Source organism: Cupressus sempervirens, chromosome 4, assembly GCF_028749045.1.
Source record: "Cupressus sempervirens isolate cs-2001-9-10 chromosome 4, ASM2874904v1, whole genome shotgun sequence".
Classification (NCBI taxonomy): domain Eukaryota; kingdom Viridiplantae; phylum Streptophyta; class Pinopsida; order Cupressales; family Cupressaceae; genus Cupressus; species Cupressus sempervirens.
In genome coordinates, this window is record NC_143121.1 from 493,524,067 (window position 1) to 493,546,248 (window position 22,182).

A 22,182-nucleotide genomic window follows, 5' to 3' on the forward strand; every position below is an offset into this window, starting at 1 on the left:
AATATTATTTATGCTTTTATTTTTGTAGTTGACCTCGTCTGCTTCTGGCAATAATTTAAGCAAAATCCCCTTTACAGAAGGTAAGAATTGGTAATTGAAAATAAAACTTGGTAGGTATGTCATGTGCAATTGATATGCTGAAGGATTGAGGTTTTCATACAAAGTGCCTCCACTTGTCCCTCTGACAAAATTGTATCCTTGGAACCGCATGCATTATGAAGCATTCTCCCATCACCTACATTGACCACACTGGGCACTGACCATGTTCATACAACAATATATTTCTGTTTTTCCCCAGTATAGAAAAAAATGTAGTGTAGCAAATGTATACTCCTCTATTGATTGCATTCCCCAAATATAGATGGGGAATCATGGTCAAGAGATGTATATATTATATTTATTGTTCTTATCTTTTCTATTGAGTTTGAAGCGAGGGTAATTGAAATTTCTATAGTAACATTGGTTTTAAGAGGAGTAATTTAGCTATTCCCTTAGATGTTTCACATAGCCACCTACTGTTTTGCATATCAAAAAAAAAATCTCTAAAGGACACATCTCAGGGCATTTTTACTTATCAAGATTGCTATTCAATAGGCACTTAAACAGAACGTATTTCTAGTAATCTAATAAAGCAATGCTCAAAGATAGCAAAATTCAGGAGAGAAATATTAACCTGGCAAGCTTTTAAGATCTCATCCTGATCTCTTTCTGGGAAAGATTCTGACATTGTTTGAAATGAAGTTTGAATCAGTCCATCCTTCTCACCATTGGAATTTACACTTGATTCACCAGTAGAAAGGTCTTCATAATGAAATTTAGAGGATGTTGCCGCCATTTCGAGCAATATGTTTAGACTCTGCCATATGAAGACATAACATTCAAAGAAAACACAATGAGAACCTTAGTGAGATTAAACGAAGACCCTTTAACATACAGCAAAGCATGAGTAAACATGATGTTCATTGTCTGTACTGATTCTTGCATATAAATATAATTTTTGAAATGTATGAAACCCAAATGCATTTATGGAAAAGGAAAGCAGAGCAAAAATGAGAATTAAGCTTACAAACAAAATGAGCTTAAAATAGCATTGAGTTGTAATGCTCCTATTGGGAGTTTGCTCTATTTTAACCTAGAATTCCCAAATAAGGTACGAAGTATATTCAGGAGTGTAAATTACCAACTTTATATCTTAATATAGAGCCCCCTAACCCCACTAGGGATTGATATACTTGAATGGAACTTGTGTGTTATTTGCATCCCTTAATACGCATTCTACCATAATGTGCATGCAGGATTCAATAATACTTTCCCTAACAGACTGTCCTCATTATAGAGTCCTTTGAAAATGTACAAGGCACCTACAGCTTATTCCTCTCCATCATGCCCATCAACCCCTAGCCTTACTTGGATTTTCTCTACTTGAATGGAATTGTGCTACTTGCAACCCTTATGTGTATGCCACCATAATGAGCATGTGGAATTCAATAATACGTTCCCTAACAACCTATCCTTGTTATAGAGTTCCTTGTAAAAATGTATAAGCACCTTGAGCTTATCCCTTTCCATTCATCGCCAAGAGCATGGTATGACACCCACCATTTGACCTACTAGCCCCACTCCAGGTTTCTCTACTTGAATGGAACTCCTATGCTACTTGCATCACTTGATATGTATTTCACCATAATGTGCAACTGATATTCAATAATACTTTCCCTAGTAACCTAACCTCCTTATGAGTTCCTTGGGAAAACATAAAAGGCACCTCAAACTTATTCCTTTTCATCATGCCCAAGAGCACAAAATGACACTCATCATTTGACCTCCTAGCCCTACTCATGGTTACTCTACTCCAATGGCACTTTTGTGCTTCTTGCAATCCTTATTATTTATACCAATCTATCCTCCATAATGAAACAATACGTTAATTAAAATACAGTGTTACACTGGTGCAAGGCTGTGGCGGTGCGGGGGGACGTCGGAACAAGTTTCGAATGCGGGAAAAAAAAGAGCCTCAATTTGGGGACAGTGGGGGGACGGTGAGGGTGCGGCGGTAGTGGTGCAGGAGGGGAGAGAGGGAGGAGTTGCATAGTATACATATATGACTTGAAATGATACTTCAATATGACATACCAAATATAGTTGAACAATGAATATAGAAAACTGAAATGCAATTCACGAACCACATATTCAAACTTCAAACTTCAAACTTCATAACCAATGACCATTGAACTTAGTAACATACTCATAGTAAGTTGTAACATTAATAACATCAAAGTTTCAAACATAATGATAATGATAAATAAAAAATATAAATCATACATAGTACAATGAAATAATGCATCATGACCATATCAAATGAGTACAATCTACAAAATGTCAATGATGAGAATGTAAGGGTGGGAGCTCTCTAATCATCCCCTAAACTGAAGTCCTTGTTACTAGAACTACTAGAGTCCTTTACGGGTAAGATGATATAAAAAAAAATTGAATTGACTTGTTAACATGGGTGCTCGACGCACCTTGCGCGTCCCCTAGAAGCACCCAACCCGCACCCATGCACGCATGTGCACACCCATCGGGTGCTAAACGGTGCGGCTGCAATGTGGCATCACTCCGGCGATGGTGGCGGTGCAAAGGTGCGCAAGGTAGCTGCACCTAGGATGTACGCACACCCAGTGCGCCGAGGTTTTACCCCGAGTGCAAGTGTAACACTATTAAAATATAAGTAGCTGATTCTAGTATGATAATGGTTCAAGTACACAAGTTCCATGGGTTCGGGTCCAAGTTCTTCCATGCGTGTGCACCATACACATATACATACATATGCATATGCATATACATATACATTATACATGTAAAAACATATAATATATAATAATAAGTTGATGCATATACCCATTAATCCATAATCGCCAATAAAATTATAAATAAAATACCTCATGTCATATTCATAATTCGCAAAAGTCTCACAATGTATTTGCAAAAAGATTTTATGGAGTGTGAAATAGTTTTTTAGGTTTTGGGGCCTAGTGTTTGGCACCCACAGCCTTAAGTGCACCCAAGCTTGCTCAAGTTTGCCCAAAATTTGGTCTAGGTACATCCCAAGCACTAAAGTTCAATTGGGTCCAACTGAGTCAGAACCACAAAAAACCTGAATGCCCATGCATCACTCAATCGATCTTGAAGTAGAACCAGACCAAAACCCAACATCACATAGAGCCTAACAACTTATATTAAACTATTAAAGAGTCTTAAATATATAGCCTATTATTCATAAATACCATAATGGCAAGAATAGCATCATATAAATACATATCTGCATCATGAAGATATATATCCTCTTTAATCCTTTGATCAATTTATGAATATTGTGTGCATTATGGAATATAAGTACATATTTGTTTGTAATTTAAAAAATGTGTTTGTGTGGTAGATGTGGGATTTCAAGTTACAAATCACATAATTGAAGAAACCCTATATGTGGTTAACCCCAGCCGTGATTATAGGGCAAATTAAGGGCATCACAAGTTGTATCAAAGCATCTTTCCTGCCATCGTGCAAAAGGTAGTTAATGTAAAGTAGCCAAAGGGGTTCAAAGGTCTTTAGAAACAAAGAGAAGAAAGCATATAGCTATCAACCAACCTACACCAAGCAACAACATAAGCAAGCGAACGAGCATTAAAATGAGGGCCTTCGTGGAAAAAATACTAAAACCATTCAAGTCCTTCTAGAATAGAGTGAGAGGAATGAAAGAACCTACCAACTCCTTCAAGCCATTTAAGATGAGTGAAAATGGAAAGGTTACTAACTCCAACCACTCCAAGAATAATAATAATGCCTCCCCTAGGTTGGCCAACAAGACCTCCCTTCCTACCAAGGGACGTACACATGGAAGAAGAAGAAACAAACACTCCACTAGTGAATATTGTTAATGAGATTATAGAAGCATATTCTAGAATTAACACCAAACTTGAAAAAGATATCTCATTTAAAGATTATTGTGATGCCAAAATGAAAGTTGCCCCTAATAAGAGAAGAAAGGGACAACTAAGCAAGGACCTAAAGAAAAGGGTAAGTAAGATAACACTTCCTAGTTTTGATGGATCAGGAAAAATCATAGTACGTTCATGGGTGCAAAAGTTGGATGCTTATCTCTCTCTTAAGTCCCATATGATGGAAGAAATTGCCATCAAAATTCCAGTACTCCATCTAATAAGAATAGTTAATGACTAGTGGCACCACGACATTATTACACAAGGTCATCAACAAGTAACCACCCATTACAAGTTTATGGAAAAGCTCATCAAAAAATTCGATTGAAGAAATACAAAATTGTATTTCAAAGAATTAACGCAAATAAAGCAACAAGCAACCATGCAAGAATTTGCCACCAAATTCCCAAATTTGGCTATCATGGTACCAAAAATTTCTTAAGGCTCACTTACATCTTCATAGAAGATTTCAATAATACTTTCCCTAACAATCTATCTTCATTATGGAGGACCCTGGAAAAGATATAAAGCACCTAGAGCTTATTCCTTTCCATCAAGTTGAAGAGCGTACAATGACACCTGTCATTCAATCTCCTAAGCCCACTCAAGGTTGCTCCACTTGAATGGAACTTATGTGCTACTTGCATTCCTTAACATGTATTCCACCACAAGGTCAATGTGGGATTCAACAATACTTTGCGGAACAACCTATCTTCATTATGAAGTTCCTTGATAAAGCATATAAGCACCTCAAGCTTATTCCTTTTCATCAAACAAAAGAGCATAGAACAACCCCCACAATTTGGCCTCCTAGCCCTACTCAAGGTTGCTGCACTTTAATGGAGCTTATGTGCTACTTACATCTCTTATTCTGTATTCCAATTTCTCCTCCATTATGATATGGTGTGTTGATTAAAGTATGAAAGAGTTATATGCATAATCTATTAAACATAAACATCATAATGGCAAGAATAACATCATATAAATATATATCCACAACAATATGTTAAACTGCTTATCTCTTTTATTATATTCTAGCATATTTTACTCCATTTCCTTTTATGTATTCATAAGTGTGACGATTGATTTCTTGAAATGATCTCTACTTTAGATCTTATTGGTGAGAGAATCGCCACCCTTTACATGAATTGTGCCACCACCCTTCCTTGCTGCCTTTAGAGAATAATAGATTATTCTCCAAATGTATGGGATTGCTTTATTATTAAGTGTCATTTTGAAGTTTTGCTAAATTGTTATGATCTGAATTGACGCCTCCTCAAATGATTTGATCTCCTTGTTATATCTTAAAATTGGGAGGGAGTCACACATTTTCATTATTTCTACCCCTTGAAAGAGTCAAAACAATTCATCCTTAATTGTTGTCTTTAAAAATAATTATTTATTCATATTTCCTCAAGTCACTTATGATTTCCTCCCTATTTTTCCCCAAGTTGAAGAGTGATTCACTCCTTTTATACCTTTGATTTTCCAATCCTCTTAACTCTTTATTTCATGCCCTTTGATCATTCATTACAATTAATTTAATTTATATGTATAAAATAATTCATTTTATAAATTTTAGTTTTCTAAGTTACCATATTCATTTGTGGATCATGAAAATTAGAAGTTGATTCGGTCGACATTCGAATTTGGTTGAAATTCGGTCTTTGACTGGGTAGTTCGTTGTCAAATCGCTATGCAATGCCCTAGTCAAATGTTAGGCAAATTTAACTGACTTGTAACCTCTCCAAGTGAGTTGGAATCAAATTTGGCTAAGTTCGGGCAAATTTGGAGGAAAATAACAAGCCAGTGACGTTGGTTTTGTTTTCTACGAAAAAAATTTAATTTTGATTCTTTCCTAAAACCTAAAGTCGCGCAATACCTTTGCATTTGCAATACACGACATTCCAAGGAAAAATGTGGGCATGTAAGGAAAAATGTGGCCTCATCCACAGCATACGCTGGCAAAAATGCATTATCCATGGCATATGCAAGGAAAAATGCAAGCCACTGACACTCAAAAAATGCAAGACATACTCAATAAACAAGCATTCCAAAAACATAGGTATCCAAAAATGTGTTATTTTAGCAGCAATTGTGAGGTCTTCTGAGCAGCTACAGGTAGGTTTTCTTCCTTGTTTATTCAATATTTTGTTGTATACCATTTTTTTTACATTTTTTACAAAATGAAATGATTGAAGATGCATTTTGATGTTTTGTTTGTGATTGAGAAAGTTTTTTTTTGCATGTTTTACAAAATTAAATGATTTCCTTACTTCTGTTTCTTTTTTTGTTGTTGTTTTGTTGCTTTGTTTGTTTGTAGATTCAACTTTCAAGGAATGGTTGCAAGCACTTCTAGCAACAGAAACCCCCACATCAAATAGAAAGATGCTCCCCATTACAAAAACATTTGGAAATGGTTCGACCAAGGTCAAGGAGGTTATGTGTGGATTTGCAATCATTGCAAAGAGGAATATAGTAGCTCGTATAGTAGAGTGAAAGCACATTTGTGCTTTATTCCTCATTAAGGCATTAAATTTTGCATAGGAAAGCCAAGAGTTCACAAAGTACTACCTAAAACCCTCTTTCCAAACCACGTTGTGAACAAATACATTCAAAAACAAAAACAAGTAGATGAAGCCGCTGGGAGGGAAAATTCATCTCGTTCGTTGCAAAATGCTAGGCTTTCAAAAAAAGGAAAAACATCATCTATGGCTTCAACTACCACTCTCAATGAACCAGTAGCAGAGGGCCATCCATTATTATGTTTTCCTCAACTACTACTTGTAAGTAAGAGAGCAATGGGGCCCTTGGAAACATCATTTCAAAATGAAGCTAGAGACATAGTTGAGAAAGCCATAGCAAGATGTGCCAATGCAAATGGATTGTCATTTAGTCTTGTTTTCTCAACGTATTGGCAACAAATGGTAAGAGCAATTAATGAGGTTCCAAAAGGGTTCAAAGGCCCTAGTTATGAGAAGGTACGTGCCATTTTATTGGATAGAGAATGTAATGTCCCCCATCTTTTAGACCCTCAATGGAGTTCTTAGTTTTTTGTTCTCCAAAGGCTAAGTGGAGAAATGAGGAGAAATAAATTAAATTAAAGTCAATAAATAAATAAATCTAAAGGTGACTTCATATTTAATTAATTTAATTTTCTAGAAGCACAACTAATTATTGGTTTGGAAAGGGGGAAGCTTCTAGAGAGTGCAATTAAATAATATTTTATTTCCTTCTAGAAGGGTGAAGGAAAAGAATAAATAGAGGCGAGAGCTTCATTGTTAAGCATCCAATTATTGTCAATTGCATTGATATAAACTTGGGAGAAGAAACTAAGGGTTTCTGATTTCAGTTAGCCATTGGAGAGCGTCAATTCTTTCGTGTTGCAACCACTTGAGGTGGTGAAATATCCACTGAATTTAGTATTCAGGAGAGCTTCATTCTGGAGTTCTATTTGTGCTTAAATTGGAGAATACATTTATTGTTGGCTGGTACAGTGTCGTGAACAATGCGTGAACAGTACTTGCGCTACAGTACTTGGCTTGATTATGATTGTAATTTCATCTCCTTCATTGGGCGATTTGTATATCAGGTTCTACAATCAATTTGCATCATTTAAATTGGTCATTTGGCATTGTAAAGGTGGTTGTCATAAGTAGCTGTAGATGCACATTTTATATCAGATTTATAATGTCATTTTTGCAAAGCCAAGAGCCTTGGAATATTATGTTAAGCATTGAATTAGAAAATATCTCAATAAGGAAGTGATAAGTTACAGGTCTATATATTTGATATAATGTGCATATTTATATCTTCTATGATTGACATAATAGTATACATGCCAAGTGTTTGACAAAATACCAATTGGCTGTAAGTGCACATTTTTCATTTAGAATTCATCTATATGCATTTGAAAAGCCAAAAGAGAATTGCATATACATTTAGTTCTTTTCTTAGATATAGTAGTAATCAATTACAGGCTTTTAGATTCCCTTTGATATCATTTCAAGTAAGCATGATCAGTCTGAAACTCAGAAACAGCAAGCATAGCGATCGTATTGGAAGTGTTTGACAATATTCCTTGACCTACAAATCAACAAGTTGAGATTCGAATTGACAAGGGATATCACAGAGAGGTGTCCTGTGTAGAGGCTTCCATGCACTCCATCAAGGATTTATGGACGAAACAAGTGTGGCAATACTATCTGATGGACGGAAAGATACGAGAAATCATCCTTTGGTGAATGTTACTGCAGTGTCCACAAGAGATGCAATGTTTCTAAAACCTATAGATTGCAAACATTCTCATCCAAGCCATTGAGCAAGTTGGCCCTCAAAATGTTGTTCAAGTAGTAAACAACAATGCCAAGAATTGTAAGGTTGTTGGCTTCTTGATTGAGGAGCGCTTTAAACACATTTTTTGGACACCTTGTGTTGTGCACTCACTCAACCTAATGCTGCAAAATTTTGGCACTAAGATTGAGCAGATTAAAAAAAGCATGAAGAGGCACAGGAGATCCAAATGTTTGTCATGAACCACCATATGACACAAGCCATATTTAGAGAATTTTCAAACTTGGAGCTCCTTAAGGTAAATTAAATTATTTAAAACTTGAATATGTTTTAGAAATCTAGTCACTTTAGTTTAGTGAACTTTCTATATTTTTAAATTTTAATTTTAATCTTGATTTTACTTCATTAGTGTTTTGATCTTAAAATAGGTTGTCGAGACCAACTTTGCCTCTAACACTATTGTTTTGAGACACCTTGTCAAGGTTAAAGAATTGTCTAGAATGATAATCAGTGTTGAGCATCTGCAAGCAATCTAATAGTGCCAAGGCAGCTGCCACTAAGGCATTGATACTAAATGACTCTTGGTGGGATCGTGTTGAGTACCTTGTGAAGTTCATCGAGCCTATATTAAGCATGATTTGATACACTGACATGGATAGGCCTTGCTTGGGTGAGGTATATGATGGCATTGACTCCATGGTTGAGGATATTAGAAATATCATAAATGAGAGAGAGGAAGACCCTAATGAAGATTTCTACAGGGAGATATAGGTAATCATGGTAAAGAGCTATTACAAAATGACAACCTCTTTGCATCTACTTGCCTTAACATTGAGTCTCAGGTTCTATAGCCAATCGGTCCTCGAGGGGAGCACCACTAGAGTTGCCCCATACAAAGATCTTGAAGTTGCTCAAGGGTACAAGGAAGCCTTTCGAAGACTCTTTCTCGAGTGCCTACGACCTATAGTGAGGTCTGAATTTATGAGTTTTGTGAGCACCGATGATTGTGGTCTTGAAACTCTTCAAGACAACAATGTTGATGCTCATTAATGGTGATACTTCCATAGACAAATATACCAGCACCTACAACCATTGTCATCAAAAGTTTATCACATGAAGTTCCTTAATCTTAAGATTATAATTTGTAAGTTCTTGTTGATGAATATTCAAAACTCTGAACACTCTAATTTCAAAATTGTAGATCTCGATAGGTTGCTAGTTCATCATCATCTGAGAGGAACTAGAGCACATACTCCATCCACTCAATAAAACACAACCGACTAAACTCCAAGACGGCAAATAACTTGGTCTTTGTGCATTCAAACTTGAGGCTCACAACACACAAAACATTGGGATGTTGAGCTAAAATCTGCGGAGTTCAAAGCACACTTTGATGCACTAGCAATTGATGATGGTGATCGCAAGATACTTAGTGATGTAGAAGTTGATCCCGAGGCTGGGCCTGAGGCTACTAGTGGCACTATTGTGCTTCTAATCTGCAACAACATAATGACGATGATTTGTTTGATGATTTTTTATGATATTTGATCCCATATGACTGACTGGTAATTTTGACATTAATGTGTTTGAACTGAAACATTGATACGGTGGTGCATTTGACATTTTGCTATGTCATTCCAACTAAATTGTTAGTATATGTGGTGGTGTATTTTGCTAAGTTGCTTTAATAGTAGCATAGTAGTACATGAACTTATTTGCTGCAGCATATTTTTGTATATCTATAACTTTTTTTATAAATCTTGTACAGGCAAACCCAAAACAAACCTGAACCCAACCAAAAAAATATTGAGCAAATGTCGAACCCACATCCGAACAGGCAACTTAGTTAATTTTTTATTTTAATTTTTTATTATTATTTGTCAATAAATCCTTATTCAACTAGGGGCATTACAGAGTAATCGAACTTCTAAATTTAACAAGATAAGTAGGATATATCCATTGCTTTTGTAAACTAAAACCAATCAGAACTTTTAAGAGTAGCATTGTCCTCCAAAAATAGGCTGAATGTCAAAGCCGCCTTTAACCTATAACAACCCACAAAGACATCTACAGAAATAACCAATAAAACTTGTCAAAGATAATGCAGCATAATTGAAGTTTGTCGGAATATTGTCATTGATGTCAAGGCACTTAGTAGAGATTATTACAAGTTGTCATTAATGTCAAGAAGGTGGCATAAAAAAATGGATGCTACTATGATGGAAAAGGAAGTCATAAAAGTGGCCTACATTATTTGGTATAGACATAAATGCAAGACAAGTTGAAGACAGCCAACTATGAATGATCATTGAAAAGAAAAAAGTGAGTTCATTATGAAAAGTAATGATAAGAATTTTATTAGATGTTATTGAAGAACTAGTCTATAAAGTCAACTCTTGAAAAAGCTGGAATTGAACTCATGTGGCTGACCTCATATAGATTGCAATTTAAAGCTTTATCCAAAGCTATATACTTAAAACAAGCAGTGGCTATTTTTAAAGATAGTGGTTTTGTTTGAATGCATAGAGAATATTAGAGACAATGACAATTATCTTTTACAAAGAATGGCGGCTTCACAAAATGAAGGAAGTAGCAACTCACAGAGATAGCACTTTATTTTTTAAGACACAGCAATTATCCTAAGGAAGATTAATGACAAATTTTATAAGGGAAGGAAGAGACTTAAGACACAGAAAGAGCAGCAAATTTATTAAGAACACTCTGATGTTAGACATCAGTCTAGCCGTCAAGAAGACAGATAGTAGCACACAGCAATTTGTATGTTCAAGATAAATTGTTTATATGGCCAACTTTATAAACAGAAAATGAACAGCCGACCTCATAATTAAAATTGATCAATACGTTTGGGACCGACTACAAAATGTTTGCCAGGAAATGCAGGAGGAAGCAAAGTATACGAGGATCAAGACAAATTGTTTACATGGATGACTTTATAAACAGGAAAAAAAATGATTTCATAATTAACATTGATCAATACGCTTGGGGCCGACTACAAAATGTTTGTCAGGCAAAGCACGAGGAAGCGAAGTATATGAGGATCAATGTGTCCTCTTCAAGCAAGCAATGAAAGAAGAGTGTGAGCAAAGACTAAGTGCAGCATTGTCTTTGAGAGTGTGAAAGACAGATTTGTTTATGATTAACAAATCCCAGTAGGTGTGACTTCACCATTGCATGAGATGGTGGGACTGTGTTAAGGAATGCTTTTATTAAAACAAATAATGGTTTTGCAAAAGCAACAATGTATAATTAAAAGGTAACAATCAAATTAAGAAGAGGGACATCTTCTTTAAAAACAATGACTCTTTAAGGAAGTTCACACCCTTCTTGAAAGGGTATATGAAAGATATAAAATCCTCAAATGCAATGAAATGTGAAAGATGTTATTTACATTGAAGAAGGATAACATGCAGAGATTTCATTTAAGTCAGTTATGAACAGGTAAAAGGAATCAGAAAAAGTAACAAGTCTTAATAAATAGATGTGCTTCTTCATCAAGTCACATTCCTTGGTGAATCTATAAAAAAAGATTTGCGATTTATGAAGACTCCACGAGCCTAATGTGATGACTCTATGAGACTTGTGAAGAGGGTTGCATGCAATGATAAATAACTTCGGAGCAGAATTATTAATCATATTCGAGACAGTTTTGTGAGAAGTTGATTGCAGATTTATAATAAGTTTTATGAAGAAAATAGAACAGTTTTGCAGAAGTTACAGTGAAACTTGTGGACAAAACGATTACCCATAATATAATGTAGAAGCAACATTGAAAAGGTGGAAATTTGAATGATAGTGTGATTAGTGCCTCAAGTAGGTTAAACCTTGTGAAGTTTGTAAGAGATTATTATGGAAGCAAGAAATTATGTAGATATCATGTACTATTGTCCATTTCTCATGTGCATGATTATTGACATTGAGTAAACGATGCTATTGTGATTTATAAAGTTTAAATTGATAAAAAGCTGAACCCTCCCCCAATTTAATTGTGTCCGCATCAATGGCAACATGATACTTAGATTTGAATTTTAAAATGGCAATCCAGATCATACAGATGCAGAATATTATATGTTTTTTTATAAGCTGGGCAATATCTTCTCTTGGCCAAGGTGTGGGCTCCTCCATTTGGACCAGCTCATTAGCTTACACATGGAAATTACAGATTGTTGGTTGTGATTTGGGCAATTAGTACTACCAAGATCAGCATTAGTTATTATATTATTGGAAAATTATCTGGTGAAGTAATTTCTGTTATAGTTATTTTATCAGCAGTTTAAGTTCATATGTATAAGTTCTTATTTGAAAAGTGATATATATTACAATAATAGATAAGTCATCTATTATTAGTTAATGGTTATCTATTGTAAATAGCTAGTTAGCTTTAGTTTGCTTTCATTTTTTAGCTTTCTCTATTAGAATAGAATGTTTCTATTCTTTACGATCATTTCCTAAGGAAACATCATTTTATTCTTTTGTATAAATAGCAAAATTACCAGATTCTCTCCAGCAACCCTCAAAGTCTGGTTCAATTCTGTCCAAAGTCTGGTCCTTGTCAAATTCTTCCCAAATTCTCCTAGAGAGCCACAGATTCGCTGCAAATTATGTCAGAGGAATCTGGGAAGAATTCAGAACAAATTGTTTTTACTTTTTTAAAGTGTTTTTTTGCCTAAATTGGTTTATTCGATCCTCCCAACCCCAGAAGTGACCACTAAAAAGGCCAAAAAATACAGCTTATTGTCATTTATGCATTTGTGAGTGAAAATGAGAAGTTGCTTATAGAGAAAATCCAAATAGACAATCGGTGAAGTCCAAATTGACAATTATAGAGGAATTTCTTTTAAAAAGCTAAGATATATTCTTTGAATCCAAGGTTTCAAATGTAAATCTCAACTTTCCATCTAGTTTGGTTAGAAATTCTCTAACCAATATAAAAAATACTTAGATAACTGCACTTATCTTTTGATGATTCCTTTCATTCTCAAACTGTCTTTTGACACAAAAATATGTCCCATGCATGTGACCAAGGAAGTGTATGATGTTGTATGTATGGCTAAATGATGCAATTAATATCCCTATTATATTGAAACATAGATATGGTGGTGTATTTTACCATGTTGCTTTCCTATTAGCAGAGTGGTGTATGGAACTATTTGTTGTTGCATATGCACACACACTTTTTTTTTTTAAATATGTTTTGGTATGAAGGAACCCAAAACGAATCCAAACCCAACCCAAAAAATATTTGGACGAATTTCGAAACTGAATCTTGAACCTGCATCCGTACCAAAATTCAAACCGGCAACTTAGACAAATAGACCTTTCAGCCTCTGTTAATAACAAGCAAATATTTTCCAATTACTTCCGTAATATGGTATTAGAGCAAGGGTTTTAAAAAATTCGAGAATAATAATTTCCTTTCCGAAATTATTAGAAGCTATTTTCGAAATTATGTTTGGAATATTTGCTTCGAACTAGGGTTTGTCTGGTTTTGTTTTCGAAGAACAAATCACACCTATACACAGCAAAGGCTGTCGTTTTTCCATGGTTGTGATCTGAAGCAAACTCTTGGGTTTTTGAAGACGTTTTTAACAGCCACGCTTTTCTGTCATTTTTCTAAAAAGCGTGCCTGAAACACCCATTGTTTGGTGTCTATTTCTTCATAATCTGTGATGTTTAGGCAGGAAATGAATCTTAATAGAAGAAATCAGCCATTTCTCAGAATACAAACGATTTTTTCTACCATCTTTTTGCCTCCATTGCTGCCAACTAGGGATTTTTTTGAAACCCTAATTTTTGGGCTCACAAATTTATTTTGATTTCAGATTCTTGGTGGATTTTTCAGAGCTCAACTGGGTTGTCATCCATTTTTTTGGGTGCCTCGATTTTTAAGCCAGCAAACCCATAAAATGACAACATATGCCCTCTAGGTTTTTCGAGCTCTCTTTTGGGTCACTCTCTGAAGTTTTTAGGTCTTCGATTTTTTTGCCTCGAAGTGTCTTCACAGATTTTCACAATTTTTATTGAAAAACGTGCCATGGCATCTCTGACAAACATTCTGCTCGAACAGAACTCCAAATTCAATGGTCGAAATTATGGCACTTGGAAGCAGCAGATCATCACAATTTTTGAATATCGGAACACCGATCAACTTGTTTTGGGTGTTACGAAACATTTGACTGCTCCTAGTTCTGATCAGGGTACATGGGATTTGAATAATCAAGAGGCAGTGATGCTTCTCTAATTATCTGTGGCTAATGATCAACTTTCTCAGAGTCCATCCAGCAAGACAGATGCCGAGATCTGGACACATCTCGAAGCTCTTCATGAGACTTCTAACAAAAGCAAACCCTTCTTTTTAAAAAACAATCTATTTTCTATTGTCATGGATGAGCACACCTCGCTCCAGGCACACCTAAATTGGATTCGGGAAATCCATGATCAGTTACTTGCCATCGGTCGCAAGATGGAGGAAGAGGATATTGTGGTTATCACTCTTCGTAGTTTACCAAAGTCCTATGAGCATTTTATCGAGACTCTCAACATCACATCTTCTAGTGTTGATTTAGAGTTCATTGATCTCTGCACCCTACTGCTTCAGCAAGATCGGTGGAAACAAAAGTTCAGTACCAACTCCAGTTCCACCTCCATAGAGCAACAAGCCTTTGCTGCGAAATCCTTTCAGAAGGATAAAGGCAAGTTTCAGCAGCCATCTCACCAAAAGTCTTCTGCTCCAACATTAGATGGGTCTCGAAAGAACATTCAATGCAACTACTGTGACAAGTTTGGACATTTGAAAGTTGAATGTTGAAAACACTTTGTTGCACAGTCTAAGCAATCAGGTTCGCAACCCAAAGCAAACAATGTAGAGCACACTGAACAGACGCCTTTTACGCCTTCATGGCTAAAAGACCTGCAGATCATGTCAAGTCATCTACCTAGTACATTGATTCAGGTGCCTCTCGTCATTTCACTCACTGCAGAGACTGGTTTACTGACTACCAACCTTACTCGGACTATTATTTTTTGTGGCGAAGAAGAGTACACAATTGTCGGCAAAGGCAACATTCAGATTTAGTCTGCTCAGAGGAATCTCATATTCCTTGATGTGTACTACGTTCCAAGGATGGAACTAAATCTACTCTCAGTCAATCAGTTGTTGTGACATTCTCCACACTTGGATGTCATCTTCAGTTCACATCAGTACACCATCATTGATCGAGCAACTTAGTCTACTATTGTAATGGGTCTTGAGGATCATAGTCTTTTCAGACTTACTAATTCTGGTGATTCTCGGTACTTAGCTATGGCTGCTCAACGGTCTTTTGTAAGCACACTTTGGCATCAACGATATGGGCACTTAAATGTGCATTATCTCTCACAGCTTGCTCGAGATGAGCTTGTTCTTGGAATGCCAGAGATTCAGACTCAATAGCTTGGAGTTTGTGATGCATGCCAGGCAAGGAAGCAACATCACACACCTTTCACCAGTGGCGATTCATGGCGAGCTTCTCAAGTACTTCATCTTGTTCATGCTGATATCTGCGGCTCTATGGCCACTCCTTCTGTTCTTGGGTCTAGGTATTTTTTATTGTTTGTTGATGATTTCAGTCGAAAAATGTGGGTGTATTTCCTAAAAAAGAAATCAGATGCATTTCCTATATTTCAGAAGTTTAAACCTTTAGTTGAAAAAGAGTCTACAAAATCTATTATTACTCTTCAATCAAACAATGGGGGGGAATTTCGCTCTAATGTTTTCCCCAGCTTCTTGGATACACATGGCATCAAACACCAGTTCACCCACCCCACACGCCACAACGGAACAGTGTAGTTGAACGTCGGAACAGGATAATCATCGAAATGGCTCGATTCATGCTCGAACACAGACATGTTCCGAAGAAGTTTTGGGCAAAAGCAGTTAACACTACTGTTTATCTGTTGAACCAGTCACTCAGTGGCGATCAAAGGTAAAACTCTGAAAGAAACCTGGTCAGGTCGCAAGCCCAAAATCAATCACCTAAAGGTTTTTAGCTCCCTTGCTTTTGTTTGGATCCCTGATGCGTCACGCACCAAGTTGGATGCCAAGAGTCAGAAACTCATGCTTGCTAGATATAACAGTCTTCACAAAGCCTACCACTTGATCGATGTTGAGACATCTCATCTTATCTACAGTCATGATGTAGTCGTTGATGAGCAGCGAGGACCATTCATGCATGTTTCTCCTGTTCCTGATCCAGCAGACCAGCCTATGCAGGCTCATGATTTGAGAGTTCAGCTTTCATTAGGTCCACCTAATGGTAGGGCTCTAGTAGCTCCTGCAGCTCCAGTTATACCAGTGATACTTGTACAGACACCTTCGGCTTCTCTTGCAGGATCACCTCGTTTTGTAGATGCCTCACCTGAGTTTAATCCAGATTCTTCTAATGAGGAGCCTGTTGATCAAGCATCTCCTAATACTCATGTTGATCATTCTCCTATCCGGCCTAAGTGGTGGGCTAAGACACTCGCTGATCTTCGTGATGATGAGCTTGTTGATGGAAGAACTGCTCGGAAAAAGAACAAAACTACAAATTCTATTAACTTTGCTCTCATGGCCAACATTCACAATGTGTTTGAACCTCAAACATATTCCGAGACTAAAGGAATTCCAGAGTGGAAACAAGCCATGACATCTAAACACCAAAGCCTACTGAAGAACAACACCTGGGTCCTTTCTGATCTTCCACCAGGGAAGAAACCCATTGGCTGCAAATGGGTCTACAAAATCAATTACAAATCGGATGGTACTTTGGACAAGTACAAAGCCCGTTTAGTAGGGAAGGGCTTTTCTCAGCATCAGGGCATTGATTATGAGGAGACCTTTGCTCCTACTACGAAGATGAGCACCATCAGATTAGTCCTAGCCATGGCAGCACAGTTTGGCTGGAAGGTCCATCAGATGGACGTCAAGAGTGCTTTCCTGAATGGTGATCTCCATGAAGAAGTCTACATGACGCAGCCTCTTGATTTCAAGGTTGTTGGTAAAGACCATCAAGTTCTCAGATTGGTAAAAGCCCTTTATGGCTTGAAGCATGGTACATCAAAATTGATAAGTACCTCAGTGATCAAGGCTTCAAGAGGAGTTCTTCAGACTCAAATCTCTACATCAAGACTACTGACAGTGACATCATCCTTCTAGTTATTTATGTGGATGATCTAATCATCACTCGCAATTCGGCATCTTTGATTTAGGGAATCAAACAGAATTTATGCCAGTCTTTTGATATGACTGACTTTGGGCTCATGCATTATTGCCTAGGTGTTGAAGTTTGGCACCAGTCTTCTGGTATATTTATCTCTCAATCCAAATATGCTAGGGTCTTGTTAGACAAATTCTGTATGCAGAATTGCAAGCCTGTCTCTACACCTATGGAGAAAGATCTCAAGTTATCAGCAAAGTCTTACTCTCCTTTCGTTGATGATACTACATACAGGCAACTAGTAGGCAGCCTCATCTACCTCTCTACTACTAGGCCTGATATCAGCTTCGCAATCATCTATATTTCACATTTTATGACAACCCCTAAGGTTGATCATTGGATGACAGCAAAGCGTGTGATTCGTTATGTGAAGGGCACTTCAAATTATGGACTTCTATACTCTCGAAGTTCTAATCCTAAACTCAATGGGTTCACAAATTCAGATTGGGTAGGCTCTATTGATGATAAAAAGTCAACTTCTAGATATGTATTTAGTATGGGAGCCGGTGCAGTCACATGGACCAGTAAGAAGCAGCAGGCAGTTTTTCTCTCCTCTACAGAGGCCGAATACAAAGGGACTTTTAACGCAGGATGTGAAGTTGTTTGGGTTCATCGGATGCTTGGGGATATGTAGATGTCACCAATAGGACCAACTATTTTGTTTGTTGATAACGAAGACGTTATCAAGTTAGCATGAAATCTAGTCTTTCATGAATGAACCAAGCATGTGGATGTTCACTGTCATTATATATGACAGCTGGTTGAAGAAGTGACTATAGATTTGCAGTATGTTCCTACCACAGATCAGACTGCAAATATTCTCACCAAGCCTCTTGGTCCTGATAAGTTTGTCAAATTCAGAGGACAGCTTGGTGTTCTAGATAGATTAACCATTAAAAGAAGGTATTACAATAATAGATAAGTCCTCTATTATCAGTTAATGGTTATCTATAGTAAATACCTAGTTAGCTTTAGTTTGCTTTCGTTTTTTAGCTTTCTCTGTTAGAATAGAATGTTTCTATTCTTTACGATCGTTTCCTAAGGAAACGTCGTTTTATTCTTTTGTATAAATTGACCTTTTGGCCTCTATTAATAACAAGCAAATATTTTCCAGTTACTTCGTAATAATATACTTAAGAAAATTAAGTTTCATGATATTCTTTCCAGTTATGGTGTGTACACAGATATTAAGTCTCATGATATCTACCATAAGAGATCATGGTATATCCATAGATATTATGTCACATAATACCCACCATGATAAAAATGAACATACTAATCTTCTACAAATATCACGTCACATGATATCTATCAACATGTCCTTTTAACTATCATGACTTGTCCATGAATATCAAGTCACATGATATTCATCATGATAGTAATCTATTAACTTGTTAGAGTCAATATGTCATTATAAAAGATTGTCGCCTTTTAATAATGTACATAGGGTAGGCCCATAAATCATAGAGTCACACATATGACAAAAGAGTTTACACTTTAAACATCTTTATTAAGATAATACAAATTTACAAAGTTGAGACTCAATCTCATAAACTTACATTTCAACCATACCAAGTTTCTTTTTGAAATGAGGAAATGACTTTTTCGTGTTTTTCTCCAAGGCACAACCTTTGCAAGATTCATTATGAATTTGACTTAATTTGGGCATACCGGTTACCAACTTCCCCATAGATGTTAAAGCACGAAATTTGATATGGCCTAATCTTCTATGCTAGATTTCATTTGAATCTGAAGTCTCATGAACAAGTGAAAGATTAGTCTTAGTGCACAGCTTGTATAATAGTCCTTGTCTTACACCTATTGTTTAGGTCTTCTTTATAGCTGAATTCTTTGCCCATGCTAGCACTTTGCCTTCCATGAAAGTAATTCTATAACCATCATCTTCAAGTGCTGATATAGATATTAAATTCCTTTTAATACCTGGTACATATAGAACTCCAGAAAGCTGAATAGATTTTCCGGATTTAAATTTGATGGTGCAGGTCCCAATTCCTTTTACGGAATGTGCAGAATCATCCCCAATTGTAACTTCTTCATTTGTTTTTGTTTGCATGCTTTCTAGGTTATCTTCATATCCAGTGATGTGTCTTGAAGATCCACTGTCAATTATCCAAGTTTTGGACTTGGTTGATATTTGACTAGACAAGGCTGAGTAGAAGGCATATTTTGCAGAATCTTGACCTTCGATTGCTTTATCAATTTTGGCAAATGATGCTTGAAGTTTTGATCAATCGGGACAATTTAGTACATAATGTCCATATTGATCACATCTTAAACATTAAATTTTAGACAATGTCTTTCTTCTATTTTGACTATCCCTTTCCATGAAAGTTTATTTTCCTCTTTGTGTTCTTCTTACCCTTCTTATGAGAGTTGGTGTTAAGAACATGAATGTCTTCATCTAAGGTTTTATGTTTTCCTTTAGTCACTAATCTTGACTCTTCTTAAAGACAATCAAACCTTAATCGCTCTAGTTTTGAAATTTTAGATCTTGCACTTATACCGTGTACAAATCACTCCCAAGAATTTGGTAGTCCTCTTCGTTGTCAATCTCATAACTAACAAAAGATAATTGATATCTCAATTCTGTGATTCTCATGAAGACGGCATTTACTGTTTCTCCTTTATTCATGCTAATGTTATTCATTTGTCTTTTAAGAGCAAGTTTCCTACCAGCGTTATTTACTATGAATGCATTTTCAAGAGCCTTAAACATGCGATATGTTGTTGCATGTTTTTCCACAATAGGCACTATGTGATCTTGAACAACATCCACTACTATTTTCATGGCCTTCTCATTATTCTCGATCCATAGAGTTTTCTCTAGATCATCTTTAGGTTCCTCCTTTTCTTCTTTTACAAAGGAATCTAATTTGTTCTCTTTTAATACCATCATTATACAAAGTTTCTACGATTCGAAATTGTCAGCACTTGTAAGGTGGTGTTCAAATCTTAACATGTTTGTCATCTTGAAGAAGAATGAGTGACTGCAACTTAATGTGAAATCTAATCCCTTGAACTTAATTAGATCTCTCCTTAACCTGGCTTTGATACCATGTAAAGTTTCTTACCAGATTTCAATATCAGGCTGATTGATGCACAACTTTGATTGTAGGTTTGAACACTGATGTCAATGAATTTGATTTGCTCCAAAATCTATATATGTTAGTACAGAAATAACAAAGATAACAAAGATGTTCTTGAACTTGAGATGCTACTGATCCTTTGATATGCTTGCATTAATTGATTTTGATGCCTTGCAATATCAGGAAGATTGAGTATATACAAAACAAGGAGGGGTGTGAGAGTTAGGAGACATGACCATTTACTGTCACACCTATTCGGAGCACCTATTTGGTGTTTGTTATCATACCCATTTAGGGTGGGTTAGACTTAACACAAGTCTAATCATATATTACTGATCATAATGAACTCGATTCATATTCAGCTCGATAATGGTATTTATTCAAATCGATTATGATCTTAAATTAAAGGGATCGAATAATCATGACAATATATGATCTCATATAAAATATATATATGTTAAATTGGTTAAAACTGCAGCGATTATTTGAAGAATGATAGTTAAAGAGATTACATATATATGTATGTATATATAACAGTATGTAAATCATACTAGCATATATATATACATAAGTATATATAGATCTTGATCACAGTCATTGTCAGACCAAAGCTACATGCTTTAACAGAAATTATCTGTCTTTTATTTTCAAATTTATTTTCATGCATATATTAACTTCCAAAACCTCTAGTCCGACTAAGGTTTTTTGCCAAAAAAATTGCATCATATTGTCTATAAATCCTACGATTTTTTTTCCCGTCTGCAAACTCACGCCCTTTCATTTGCAACTAGTGCAACTGAATCCTCTAAAAATCGAGGGTTATTCTCTGTTGTTCATGTGGAGGTCTATTGGGCACTGTTTCTCTGCAACTCATGCCACTCGCGTTCAAATTTCTTTGAAAATTGTGCGTTTGTTTTGTAGCCCATTTTTCCATTTTATTTTTTTAAATGAGTGGTCATTTTTTGCCTATTTGGAGGCATCTAGGGTTTTTACAAACCTCTGGTCTAGATTCATGCCCAAAATCTGCCTTTCTTTTTTTGCAAATCTGCCATTATTTTGAAGGTTTTTTTGCAGCCAAGGTCATTTTTGTTTGAAACCCTAATTTTCAGTACCAAATCAGAAATATTTTTACATATTCTTGGTGGATTTTTCAACAGCTCAATTGGGTTGTCGTCCAATTTTTCTAGGTGCCTCAATTTTTGTGTCTCATTTTTCGAGCTAGCATATCCAAGATCTGACAACATATTCTTTCTACAACCATAAGGTGGTTTTGGGTACTACAACTCAACCTACTCAAACTAGAACTAATCTGAGCAATATGGTTCGCCACTCATAGCGAACAATGTAGAGCACTCTGAGCTGACAGAATCTGTCTTTTATGCTTTTTGACAGCTTCGTGCTCTAGATAGATTACTATTAAGGGATGGTATTACGATAATAGATAAGCTTCTATTATTAGTTAATGGTTATCTATTTGTAATCTATTGTAAATATTAGATTGTTTCTAATATTAGTTAGTTTGTAGTTATCTAT

General features: G+C 36.0%; 1 protein-coding gene across 4 annotated transcripts in view; it reads right to left on the minus strand.

Moving 5' to 3' along the window:
- LOC149562101 (SMR domain-containing protein At5g58720-like) overlaps positions 1-22,182 on the minus strand; it is a 263,926-nt gene that overhangs the window by 201,610 nt on the left and 40,134 nt on the right. For all 4 annotated transcript variants that reach the window (XM_089825643.1, XM_089825641.1, XM_089825642.1 and 1 more), the window contains exon 4: positions 674-856. In XM_089825643.1, coding sequence (XP_089681769.1) covers positions 674-856 — 183 coding nt within the window. The remainder of the gene's footprint in view (positions 1-673; positions 857-22,182) is intronic.